We start from the raw sequence: 14,134 nt of genomic DNA on the forward strand, positions 1-14,134 counted from the left end.
ATCGTACCAATTTTAAAATATTTAATCTTAGACGAATATTTGTGTAGGAAAATGTAAAATATGTATGCCTCTTTCCACTTAATAAGCTTTTCGAAAACATTTTTTTATTTTTTGTTTTTATATATATAAAATATATAAACACTAATTTTTTTTAAGAAATTCGTAGAGAAAATCTTTGTATTTAAAAAAAAAATTTTTTAGAAGTATTTCCAAAGTTTTAATAAAACAAAACTTTAATTGTTTCAATAATCCTTCCAGCATTGTATATATAAAATTATTTATTTTTATTGAACTGCAACTCTAAATATAAGTATTTTTCTTATTATTGTTGTTTGTAACAAAAAGGAATTTTATTTTAATTTTTTAGATATAATTATTTGTAATTTGCAAATTATATTACAAATTTCAATTTGTAATATAATCAGTTATTTGTAATATGTATCTTAGATAAAGATTAGTTCAATGATAATAAAATTCTGACTTTTATTTTAATTCTCTAAGTAATATTTTTCTAATATAATTGTCATTAATTTTTCTATTTCGTATTCTCTCTCTCTCTCTCTCTCTCTCTCTCTCTCTCTCTCTCTCTCTCTCTCTCTATTCAAATACATGTGAAAGTGTAATTTCAGCACATACGAAATTAACAATTAACAAAGAACGTATCCAAGATTAAATATTTGTCCTTTATAGTTCATTCATTTATGGTAACAGATCCGTGAAATTTTTATTTATTTCATTATATCATTATAATAATAGTCTATTGGTAGGATATATCCTACCAATATTGAAAATCTATGGTTTGCTTTACGTATGTTATAGATGTTCAGTATTGGTAGTATATTCCAATCACAGTCGATGTCGCTATATCTGATATATTATATATTTCACAGATCCGTTACCTCAATAATAAAGCTTTTATCAGTTGTCACTCACCGAACGATGTGCAATAATGGAGTTATCATCCAGGTAGCTATGATGATTCTATAATACACAACATACAAAAATCAAGTTAAAATAACACTTCAAATAATCAATAATTTAAAATATAATTTTATACTTAAAAAATTTGTTAATTACATATTTCAATCAAATATTTTTTTTAATAATTATACATTTTTCAAAAAAGAGACCTTTATGAAAATAAAATTTAGAGATTAATTTTATAAAATTTTAGATTGATTTTTTTCTCTTATTATTATATCTAATTTCTAAATCATTAAAATTCGAATAAATGGAAAAAAACGACTAAATGTATGCAAATAAGCAATAACAATACTTACGGAAAGATTGTTTCATTGACGCCTAATGCCTCTCCTAGGCTTCCTCCCCTTCTCGAATTGTCTTCTCATTCAGTCCAATTGTTCTTCTTCATAAGTGAAAAATGTTTGTCAGATTGTATTCGCGTCATGATATTTGCAAAAGGGTTGTAATAGATGCAATACTAATCTCTCTGTAACACATGCAAATATATCTAAATAAAAATAATGTATAAATATATTATTTTTAAAATAAATAATATATATAACATTAATATATATTATAATAAATATATTAAAGAACAATTTTTATATTCAAGTACCATTTTATTCAAATTTCGTCAAATTAATAAAAGAATATTATCTTAATCTGAAATCTTTTATATAAATCTACATCTAAGGAACTGCTTTCTTAGATGTAGATTTATATAAAATTTGATAAAACAATTATTTAATTTTTACATAATTTAAACTATTATAAATTTTAAATATTTTGAAATATTTTATGTATATCTGTATATTATTTATATATTATCTGTATATATCTATATATTATCTATATATTTGTTAATATATATCAATTACATCATAAAAGTAACTATATTTTTAAAGTTTTAAATTGTATAATAATTTAAAATCTTTTATTTTTAATACAATTAAAATATTAGAAATTGATAACAATAACGTGCAGTGTATTATATTATTGCGATTTAAAATAATGTTATTATTCTGTAAATAAACAATTATTTCCACCAGTAACGAAGAATAAAATATATTACAAAATACTTCACCGTCCGTCGTCATTTCTAACTACCTCTCTAATTTTCTTTTTCTCTTTTTTTCTTATTATTTTTTAATATGGCACTCACGTAATAATTTCGTTAGAGCAAATAAATTCTTGGTTACATTTGAGAGCGGTTATAATTAATTATTAGAATAAAACGATCGCTCAGCTGCATATTCCGTTCTTGGAGTCTCGAATATACAAGTATCTATTAATTATGCGGTTCTTAAATATTGCAATGTTTTAATTACCATTTGATCGAATCTCGTTGCCACTTGTTTCGGAATCAGTTCGTATCCACGATCTACAAATAAAGTATAAAAGTATAAATGTAAAAAATAAAAAAGGAATTTTTCGCATAATTAACATCGCCAAGAGCGACGTGTTGGTTTGGCTACTCTTGATTTTCAACTGAATATACGTTTGCGACCGAATTATCAGCATACAAGTACTACGAATCTATATTACGCGATATTTAAATGTTTTTGGAAATAAACGTGCTTCCCAAAAGCAATTTTTTTATAATAAAACCATAAAATATTCTAATAAATATAGTATTAATTCTGAAGGATAAATTTATTCGTAAGGATAAAGCATGTATGTGTGTGCCTCAAATAAATTACAAATATTATCCACATTAACATAATAATACAGTCGCTTGGTAAGTTAATCATGGATTAAGTTAATCGCAGTGATTCTTTTTAATTCAAAGCCACTTCGAATCAATCGATTAAAAAATGATGGTATGAAATTTATCAATAAAGTTCGCTAATTTATCCTTGCATGCACATCAGGCATAAATATATCATCGATCGCATAATTAATATTTCGATAAATCGTTCTCAGCTTAATTATCTTATTGTCTTATCCAATAATGATGCGTTAATTGTATTCAAACTCGATATCAATCTTTTGATTTCATATTTAAAATAAATATAAAACTTAGCTAATGAAATGGCCATCAAATAATAGATCAATAAATTTTTTATTTGAATATAAAAATGAATTATATGAATTATTATATCATAAAAACTACTGTTAAACTAAAAGTCTATATTACATGAATATTATAAAAAATTATATACGCCTGACATCTTGCATATTTACATATATATATATATATATATATATATATATATATATAATAATAATAATTAAAAATAATATTGAAATAAACGACAAATACAGATCTATTGTCTCGGACTCGATCTATCCTGAATTCGCCGCGTTCTGACAAATGCAATCAAAATGGCGAAGAAGCTCGTCTCCACGTGATCAACTAATCCGCGCGCAAGAATGGCAAGAATAATGCGCCTTGGCCATGCGCGTCCTGTTCTTGACGAATATCGAATCTATAAGTACGCGTTTTGAAATATTATACTAAGCGAAATACAAATTTGACGTTACCATTTGATCGAATCGCGCTGCCACTCTCGAAGCTGATCCGTTCCATGTTCGCCGCCAGCGTCACTTTTGCCGCGTGAACTGCGTGAAGTTGACCGCGCGTTGGAGAGACGAAGCTTCGTCTTCAGTGTAATCAGCGCACGGACGATTTTACGCGCCAAAAACGACGCGATGCAACGGCGTGATCGCCGCTATATGTCTTAATTTTCGACCAAACAAATAATTGTAAAATACGCATTCGATTGAATTATCATTGTATTAGTGTTAACTATTTATACACGCATATTTAAATATTAGGAAATCAATGTTTATATAGCGTCGCATTTTGAGACATAATATTAATAGATTGTAGATGATTTAAAATTTAAATATTTTAATTATTCGCAAGATATATAAATCACAATCTTAGCAAAATATATAAAGAAATTATGGTATATACACACGGAAATGATTTTTAAGTCTCACTTTATACTTTATATAAATCAAAATTATTTAACTTATTGAATTTACACTTATATTAAAATTCAGCGCGCAAAATACACAGATATTAATAATATAATATAATATTGAATATTTTTATAACACATATGAATTTTAAAATTGTTCAAGAGCTTCAAAAGTTCTCAAAACGATTAGTTCTTAAAATTCTCACGTATTCATCAATGAAAATATATAATAAGAATTATTATTTATCTCCTGGCTAAATTCCAATGATTTGAGCCGTTTCTCATCGAATTTCGCTTTATATAACATATCTCGATAAAGATTAGATGATCTTTCTGAAAAAAATCATGTGATATGAAGTACGATCAAGGTTATGGCTGCATTCTTTGTGAAACCGGCAACGTAACTTAATATGTAATTCAAAGTAGAAAATTCACTACTGATATAAACTCCCGTAAGAATGTCGATCTATATAGTGATAAGTATCTCGTCGATGCCTGAGATTTCTGGCGGATAACATATCTACGGATCCAAGACTAGATCGATTTTGTTCTGTATGTACCGTCTGACAATAAAAAAAAAATCTCGGTGACAGTGTATTATAAATTATAGCCTGTATCGTATGTAGTAATATAAATTTTAAGCTGTTCTTATAATTTCTTGTAAAATCTTTCAGTATTATTCTGGATATGTAATATCAAATTTATAACAAATTGCAAAAATTAAAGAGAGTAGATGTGTTATCCGCCGGAAATATCATCTGTGGCTACGTAGTTCAATGTGCACGTTCTTTGCATATAAAGGCGCTATATTCTGACAACCTAACCTTGAAAATTCTGCAGTGAGAGTAAAGTATGAATTGTGTGAAGATTATGTCGTTGAATACTTTGACGTTTTGATAAACACGATTGAATCATGGGTTTATTTGGAAAATCACAGGAAAAAAATCCTAAGGAAATGGTGAGTTTCTTTAAAATATTCCTTTTTGTTCTTACATATTAATTGGTATTGATCATATTATATAGGTTCAAGAATGGACTCACAAATTGAGAAAAGAAGGTTATCAACTTGATAGACAGGTTAGAGGTAAGATATGTAAAGAAATTTTTCAAGAAGTCTTTAAAATTGAAAAATATAATCATAATTAATCAATAACAATCTTAATCTTTATATCAGAAACCCAAAATATTGAATTAACAAGCATTATCATTAGATTATAAGGAAAATGTTGAAATCTTTATTCTCAATAAAATCTAGGAAAAATATAATTTTCAATATTTTCATAAAATATTTATAATTTTTTTAATTAATCTAATCTTTCCTTTTACGTATTTTTTCATTTTACATTAACAAAAAATACTCATTCTGATATTATTAATATAATCAATCTTTTTTTGTATAGCGATTCAGAGAGAAGAAGAAAAAGTTAAACGTTCCTTAAAAGAAGCAGCAAAAAAAGGAGATAAAGATGTATGCAAAATCCTTGCAAAAGAGATTATAAGGGCTCGCAAAGCTTGCAATAAGATTTACACTTCTAAGGCACACTTAAATTCTGTATCATTACAAATGAAAAATCAGTTAGCAACAATCAGAGTTGCTGGTTCGGTCTCTAAATCCACAGAAGTAATGCAAGCAATGCAATCTTTAGTAAGAGTACCAGAAGTAGCTGCAACTATGAGAGAAATGTCAAAAGAGATGATGAAGGCAGGTATTATTGAGGAAATGTTAGACGAGACAATGGATTCTATTGAGGATTCTGAAGATATGGAGGACGAAGCTGATGAAGAAGTTGATAAGGTAAATCATTGATTACAGTAGTAACATAGTAATAAAATAAAATGATTTTTATTTTATTGCATATTTTATGAATTAGAGCTATTTGACAAATTTGTAATTAATCATTTTTAAGAATTTGTTATTAAAATTAATAACATACATAAATAATCGCATTTTAATATAAAAGCTATATTAAAATGTAACTCTTTTATATTCTTTTTTAGATTTTATGGGAAGTCACAGCTGGTCAACTCGGTACAGCTCCCGCAGTTGTCACAGAAAATCCTGGAATTGCTTCTACCTCTGCAGAAGAAGAAACAGAAGATGATGACAAAGAACTTGAAGAGATGAAAACCCGATTGCAAAGTCTTCGCAGTTAGATAAATAATTCAAAAATATTTGTATCATACAAATGTCAGGGAAATAAGTATCTTAAATAACATTTATTAAATAAATAATACAATTTATATAAATAGTAGCACTTGCCTATTTATCATAATTATGTTATTTCGCTATTTAATGTAAATATTATATTATCATATTGTAGATACTGTTTCACTTTGTAGAGCAAACATTGTAAGCACTGTATATCTATTTTCACATTCGTTATTAAATAATTTTTTTATTCTTACAATTACGAATTATTATGAAAAATTGTTGTGTAGATTAAGATTAAAAGAATAAATTATATAGTAAAATTAAAAAATTTTTTAATCAAAATTAAAAAAGAAAATTACAAAGATGATTGAATTAAGCTTTTAAGAAATCTTTAACTTTTATCATTTTTTTGTATTTTATCATTTATTTATAAATTTATTTATAAATATAATAGAAAAACTTTGAATTTGGTATTTAATATATTATCTTTTTTTGTTAGTTCGTAATGTAATTTGATGTTTAGCTATTTGCTTATAAATTATTTTCAAATTATTTATGAGTTGAAGTGAGAAAAAGGCATACAGTTGCAGCAACGAAATAAATTCTATATAATACAGTATTTTTAACAACTTTATAGTGAAATGAATATTTTATGTTGAATAATATTGTTAATAAATAAATAAATTATAAATATATATTTGTATTATTATTGCAATATATCGATATTTTTATTATATCGCGTATATCCATAAAAAGGTGTTGATTGAATTTATATATAAGCTTTAAGAATATTTCCTTCAGAGAAAATAATTCAGGCTTCTTTTTGAATTATTTTTTTATTAAAAAATAATTCTGTGCAATTAGTAGTATTTCTACGCAAACATTGTTTAATTAATAAAAATTAAATAGGAATCAATTTGTCAAATCTTTTTCACTTAACATAAATTTTATTTGTAATGACATTATTACAATTATTAATATTTTTATATATATAAATACATAGCAAAAATTTTCTTCGACTACGAACGTACATGTACCGGGAGTAACCATTTCTTTTTTATAAATTTTTATAACAATGTGTTGTAGAGGAAAAAAAACTTTGAAAATAATATATTAATTATTACTATACAGTGCTGTATCTGGCATTTATATAATTTTTTCTATAAGATCTGTGTTTATTTGGCAGAGAAACTGTGTTTAGATACTCAAAAGCTATCTTTAATTATAGCTATCTCTTTTCAGTCAATAATTAATTATTTTCAACAAATTGAGAAATGATCATCATTTAGGCCGGAATCAGACTATGCATTGAAGATTTAGATTAAAGATTAAAGATGGAAATTTCACAATGAGGACAAAGAAATTTTGGCTTCTTTTGTTCAAACATTGGTCAAACATCAATCTTTCAATCTTTAATCTCATTTAATCTGATTCCGGCCTTACAAATAATTTGCTTATGGTATCCATTTCTATTAAAAATAAAGACAGTTTCAAAAAAATGTTTATAATATTTACGATACCATTAAATATATTATCATAAGTCAATACAGAATACATTATCTAAGAGAAATCAAAATGTTACAAGTAAACCACAAAATATGAAAATTATCATTATCTTACAATTAGAAGAAAAAATAAAAATATACACAATACTTATCTTTCCTTTGTAGCACAGTTTCTTTGTCAAATGTCATTTTTACATTATGAAATGAGAATCTATAAGTATGTAAATATTATATGTATATGTATGTACAGATTGGCGCACGAAATGTCATACTATTTAATTATTTCATTAAAACTATATTTGCGAAGTATCGGGTTTTTTAATTATGTAAGCCAATTCGGTTCCGCACTTTGTGGAAATTTTGTTAGCTGTAGCATCACGAATAGGAATTGGACGGAGGTAAAAGCGCACAGTTTATAAGATAGCAGATAACAGACTGTTGACTCATGGTGAAATTAGAATTTTGATTCCACCATGTGTTGACTTAAAATGTTGAGCATGAAGTAAAAGTTGTATTGTTTTTTGCGAAAACAAAGGATGTGGCGAAGACGGTTTCATTTACATCATGTAATTGTGTCGTGTGTTAACTGAAGATTTGTGTCGAAAAAAAGTCAAATACAATACTCTCCAAAAAGTTGTAAGGTAAAACGTCAGTTATATTAAATATTATCCATTAAAGACAATTTTGCTAATTAATTCTATACCAATTTTGTTAAAAACAAATATGTTATATGTAAAACAAATGGTATAACATTTTATACGCCATCTTACACACACATACACATACACACCCATACATCACACAAACGCGCGTGCGCCACACACCCACACACACACGCGCACACATACACACATATACACACACACACACACACACACACATTGTTAATATAGAATACGTAGTTAATTATAATGGTACATTCTTTATTATTATTAACTAGTCTATTCGTAAATTGTTTTTCTTTCTAATTGGATTCGGATATTAAACTTATTACACTTTTGTCGATATAATTAAATAGAGCCAGGACTAGTATGCGCTGAGGAGACGCATTTTTTTTTGTTTCGAGAGTGACTCGGATATCATAATGTCTAGTCTCGACTCTCTAAAAGAATCTTCAATTTGATAGTAAAAATAGTGAATTACTAATTTATGTAATTTTTGTAAAAGAAAGATAACTACAGAATAACTTTTAGAAAAATATTTTAAATCTAAAAACTTAGTTTACTCTTAATAATATTAATTAATGTATCAAGGACCAATTTCCATGAGTTAAAAATGTATTAACGGTGACGGCACATAAGTATCACTATTTTAAATATTGGATTCAATTAATTTTCGTATAAGAAAAAAATAAATTATGGACTTTTTACATATCTGATACGTTATAATATTTCAAAAATCACCGGCGCAACATTATTATAAATTTCTTTGTCCCACTCATGTATACAGAATCTTTTTAAGTGTTACATATTCTCCAAACCAGATTAGTTTCTTAATCATTGGCCCTTATATTGGAAAATTTAGTTTCCATTCAGCTTTTACCTCTGTTCTAATAATAAGAGGCGTCATTTCCAAATTAATTGTACAATTTTTCGCAAAGTTACATAAAGAAGGATGTTAAATTATATATATGCGTTTTTCGGCTAAAATGGAAAAGTTTTGAGATGTATAAATTATATATATCGAATTAAATGACTACTTAAGTAGATTCGAAGAAACATGTTGAAGACACACTTATCTTGAAGAAACATCAGGATCACGGGAAAGTTCGCCCTCGAAATTCTTTGATTTAGACTATTTAAAAAAGTGATTATATAGAATTTTCTCAATAAATGCTACATATTTTTTCAAGACATGGATAGGATTAATGCATACTGGAGGTATTAAAAGTATTAAAAAAAGACAATGATGACGCTTTTCATATTTTATTAGGACTGCGTTCCTCTTGACACTCATAACGCTTGTAACTATCTAACTTTGTTCTTACTTTTTTATAAACAACAGAGTTGAAATGATTCAACAAGCGTTAAAAGCTATCTAGTAATTCGTCTGCGTATTCTATTTCTACTATGCCTTTGGTATACGTATAGAAATTATAACAAAATAGCCACAGTGAATACAGTACTTATATCTTATTGCGTTATGTAATTATGATGTCAAATTGTATGTCTTGCGGAATTTCTCTTCTCAAAAAGAAGCGCGTTCATATATTTAAATAATAAGATAAGCGAAATATAGTTTAATATGATATATAATTTGTACATTTCAGAACTTTTTCATTTTGGCCGAAGAACGGCTCTAACTTAACATCTTCCTTTGTATATATTTTTATTATTAATTCGAAGCAGCTTTGTGTGATGTTATATGTAAATCATTGGTAAAACGATATTGTAAAACAATAATATTGCTATTAACTTTAATGCTTAAATTATATTCTTGCCATAAATATTAAAAAGTTTTGCATATATATACTATGTGGGTTATTTAATTAAAAACCGACAATTAAATCATAGAAATTTAACAAATTATTATTAAACATATTATTATAAAACATTAAATTATAATTCTATTTCAATTTTCGGATTCTTCATTTCTTTATTTTTCAAAAGCTGTTTTATGGTATCTTTTTCTAATAACTCGCATTGTTCAAATAAATAAATTTTGGGGGGATTCTTGAACGTTATTCAATATAACATAATTGAAGAATTTATTTAAGAAATATATTAGATAAAGAAAATATATTAGATAATAATTTTCGAAAAGATACAAATTTCAGCAATATTATTTGAAAATTTCAAATATTATCTAATTAACAAAATTATAAAAAAATTATGAAGAAAATCTTGATTCCAAAATAGTAAATAAAAGGTTCAGAGTAATTTCAGAGTTGATCAATTACCATATTAACAATCGATAATTTCATCATCGCTCTAGCCTGTGTTGGTAATCGATGCATCAGTGGCGTCATTTTTTTGAAGAAATATTTAATCTCGCTGTTGATAGGAAACATGGTTCTTTTCATGGTTTTCGAAATTTTCTTCTGCCGTTTTTCCTTCTTACTTGAAATTTTCTTCTTCATCAGTTTTTTTTTCTCTTCGGAATAGTGTTCTTCCTTTATCTGCATCAGTATTAAGAGTTATTAAAGTCTCTCCCTCTCTCCCCCTCTCTCTCTCTCTCTCTCCCTCCCTCCCCCTCCCCCTCTCCCTCCCCCCCTCTCTCTCTCTCTCTATCCCACATGGATTACTATTCGTAAATACAATTAATAAATGTAAAACTATTTTTCATTTATTTATCCATTAATTATTAATAATTAATCAGTTTTGTATATATATATGATCTAATTTTATAACAATTATATATAATTTGTTATATATATATATATATATATATATGTGTATGTATAATTGAATTATGCTATATTTAATTTACAAATGAAGTTCACTCATATAAAAACTTAATTGTTCTAAATTATTGATAACGTTTTAATTATAAAAACTACAATCACGAAATTACAAATAATTATAAATAACTGTTATTTCCAAACACATTTGGAATTATATATTTGTAATTGTTATAATATTATAACAAATATGAAAATATTTTATTCAACTAACCTGTACTTCATTGTCAACATTCAATAACATCGAAGGAATCACTTCTTCCTGCATTTCTATTTCATTAGAATTTAAAGTCTCTTCTACAGGTTCTGAAGATACTTTTAGAAATTCTACTAGATTTTTATCTATATTTTGTTTCTCACTTTCCAATATAATGGAAGTTTGGCCATTATTATTTTCCCAAATTTGTTTATTCGAACTATTTATTATGTTTTTTGTCTTATTTTGCTTCTTCACCTTTGATAATTTTTGCTGTTGCAATCGTTGTGATCGCTGTTGTGGTCGCTGTTGCTGTGATCGCTGTTGTCGTGATCGCTTTTGTGGTCGCTGTTGTTGTAGTTGCTGTTGTGATTGCTGTTGCAGTCGCTGTTGTTCTTGACGTTGTTGTTCTTGTTCTGGCAAGTCTATTTTGATCAGTAATCCCGGAGGAATACTTGATAAACTGTGAACTGGTATCGGAGCACCAAGAGTTGATATATCGCCAGTAAATGGTACTATAATTTTCTTAATGTTTGCCTGATTATTTGCAACATTTGAAGAAATATTATTAATTGTAATTGGCTGCAATTGATCTCCCAACTGAATCTTCCAATTAGTTGCAGATGGAAGAGGTAGTTTTTTAATTATTTGATTGTCCAAATAATTGGGAACAGGCCTAGGAATATTAATGGAAGTTGGTCTTCGGGATTTTCCTCGTTTTTTTGCCAATGGCGCAGGTTTATTGTCAATCTTGGGTTTTTTACTAGACACTAATGGTCTCTCACGCTTAAACGCTTTGGAAGGATCTTTGCTATCTTCTCCAAGGTCCTGATCATCTTCATTTTGCTCTATAATATTTTCAGATTCAGAAATATCCTTAATTGTGGGTACTGCATCACATGGGCCAATTTTGTGGAAACTTTGACCAGTCTGAAAATGTTTTGAACAAAGTACAAGTTTGCGTATTTGATTGGGAGACATTTTGAGTATATCTTCCCTGCCCAAAAATTGACACCAGCGCAAACATCGACCTATTTCGTATGCCGGGAATGGATGAAATTTGTAACGTTCAATTTTGTTTCTTGGATCGGATCTTGACCGACCACAAGCTGCACAAGCTTGGCTTTCCAATACTGTAATAGGCAGTGGATCTTTTTTGCCCTTACCTGAAGGACTGAAAAGCTTTGGTTCAGCCTGTAACTCAGTAATGGATTCTGTTTGGTTTTGTAACTCAATAACAGATTCTTTTCTGTTATCTGGATTATGAACATTGGGAATTGCATTTTCTATTAATCTTCCCTTAAATCCTGACATAAATTGGGAACGATCAAAATGTTTGGAGCAGATATAACAGTAAAGAATTTCCTTTCTTGTTAATCTGTAATAGGAGTCCACACCAACAAAGTCCAACCACTGGAGGCAGCGGAATTCTTCTCCAGGAAAATGGTGAAAGGTTGTTCCGTCGTAATCCTCTGCAGGTGGATCTTTTCGTGTTCTTTCACAAAGAATACATGTTATATTATACAAACTCTGTTTAGGATCATAAATCGATGGAACTGCCGTCAAATTTAAACGATCCATATATTCATTAAGAAAATCTTGCGGCTGGAAATGTTTGGAGCAGATCATACGCTGAAGAAGCTGCTTTTTTGAGAGCTTGTATAGATCCTCACGACCACAAAATTCTAGCCAACGACAGCAACGAGTTTCATCATTCACTGGAAAGCCGAAAAACATGTACTCCTCCTCACGATTGTTGGGGTTCAGGCGTGAACGACCACAGACGACGCAAGGATGTGGCATGATTAGGATATTGCAAGTCTCAAAAGCAAATAAATCTATATAGTTCAAAATTACAGTTATAAGTCTGAAAGATCAAACAGTTTTTAATCTTTCATTCTCAGAATTTTAACTTGAAAATATGGTTTTTGAATCCTTTTTCTTCATGGTTGAAATAGTAGCCCATAGAGGAATTCTCAAATTTTTTCTATCCATAGTTTACAGTTAAAAGTGTGATTTTCAAAATATCTTAAAAATTTTTTTTTTTATTTAGAGTCAAAGTGAGTTTTTAAATCCTTTTCTCTTTAAAATTGATGTCAAATGACTATCAAATTTTTTTTTTCGTAACACAATTACAATTGTTCTCAAAACTCAAGAAAGAGATTTTTAAATTAAAAGTCTTTTTTTCATAAGATATAATTGAAATTATAATTTTTAAAGACTTTTTTTCAAAGGAGAAACTCTTTCTCTTCAAAGTTGATAACACAATATTATATAAAATTTAACTTTGAATTTTGAGATAGAACTCTATTTGGAATAGGTCTTCGAAATATGCTATCGTTACACCTGAAAATAATTCAACTTATGTTAAAGATTTATAATAATATTTATAATAAATAAATAAAAGACAATAGAAACGAAAGAACACCGATTTGTTTATGTTTTACACCTTTATTAATTATTCTATTTACTAAAAATTAACCTTTACAGAGGAAATCACTATAATTACGTTGAAACAGTATATTTTAAGTCAAGGAATATAATGAATTATAATAAATTTATTCAAAAAAAACCCGTAAAGTTTAAAAAATAGACTCTTCTTCCGCTCTCTAAAGGTTAATTGTTTTTTGCTCTTGTTCGTTAGACTCAAAAGAGGTTAAGTACAGAAAATTTTTAAAACTCTATTAATAAAAATGATAACAACGAAATAAAACTCAATTTAAAATTGATTATATTATTTCTTTTACAATTTCATAAAACTTGCGAAATTTATTTCCATATTTTGCTGCAGTTTTAAAATTTGTTTTACTGAGACATACGATGATTTGATCTTACCTCTTAATTAAGCTTTTTTCATATAACGAATAAAACTGAAAGAGAACTTCAAAGTCTGTATTTCACTGAAGTTCAAAATATCTATATTGTTGAAAAGATATTGTAAATTTATTTAAGGAGTTTCCCGCACTTGTTGCGCTTTCGTACAACGATGTA

At 27.4% G+C, this 14,134-nt stretch overlaps 2 protein-coding genes and 1 long non-coding RNA gene across 4 annotated transcripts in view; 1 reads left to right on the forward strand and 2 right to left on the reverse strand.

The window, feature by feature from the left end:
• The window catches only part of LOC105148210 (uncharacterized), a 130,141-nt gene extending 126,547 nt beyond the window's left edge, over nt 1-3,594 (reverse strand). The window contains exons 1-4 of one of the 2 annotated variants that reach the window (XR_846411.2): nt 3,448-3,575; nt 2,292-2,344; nt 1,281-1,450; nt 934-981 (exon numbers count right to left, since the gene is read on the reverse strand). This is a non-coding gene — a long non-coding RNA (uncharacterized LOC105148210). Of the gene's footprint in view, nt 1-933; nt 982-1,280; nt 1,451-2,291; nt 2,345-3,447 lie in introns of both variants that reach the window. The other variant, XR_015545282.1, reaches the window with a different exon arrangement.
• A 951-nt stretch (nt 3,595-4,545) lies between these two features.
• Vps24 (vacuolar protein sorting 24) lies at nt 4,546-6,737 on the forward strand. Its single transcript, XM_011059789.2, has 4 exons — nt 4,546-4,848; nt 4,914-4,974; nt 5,291-5,685; nt 5,889-6,737. The coding sequence occupies exons 1-4, from the start codon at nt 4,804-4,806 to the stop codon at nt 6,042-6,044; spliced, it is 657 nt and encodes a 218-aa protein (XP_011058091.1). The 5' UTR covers nt 4,546-4,803; the 3' UTR covers nt 6,045-6,737.
• Nucleotides 6,738-6,969: 232 nt separating this feature from the next.
• LOC105148207 (hypothetical protein) lies at nt 6,970-14,117 on the reverse strand. The gene is made up of 3 exons (XM_011059788.2): nt 13,979-14,117; nt 11,162-13,489; nt 6,970-10,665 (listed from the first exon to the last, which is right to left on the reverse strand). The coding sequence occupies exons 2-3, from the start codon at nt 12,944-12,946 to the stop codon at nt 10,429-10,431; spliced, it is 2,022 nt and encodes a 673-aa protein (XP_011058090.1). The 5' UTR covers nt 12,947-13,489; nt 13,979-14,117; the 3' UTR covers nt 6,970-10,428.
• Between the last annotated feature and the right edge of the window lie 17 nt (nt 14,118-14,134).

This window comes from Acromyrmex echinatior, chromosome 1 (genome assembly GCF_024713525.1).
Source record: "Acromyrmex echinatior isolate Ae372 chromosome 1, ASM2471352v2, whole genome shotgun sequence".
Classification (NCBI taxonomy): Eukaryota; Metazoa; Arthropoda; class Insecta; order Hymenoptera; family Formicidae; genus Acromyrmex; species Acromyrmex echinatior.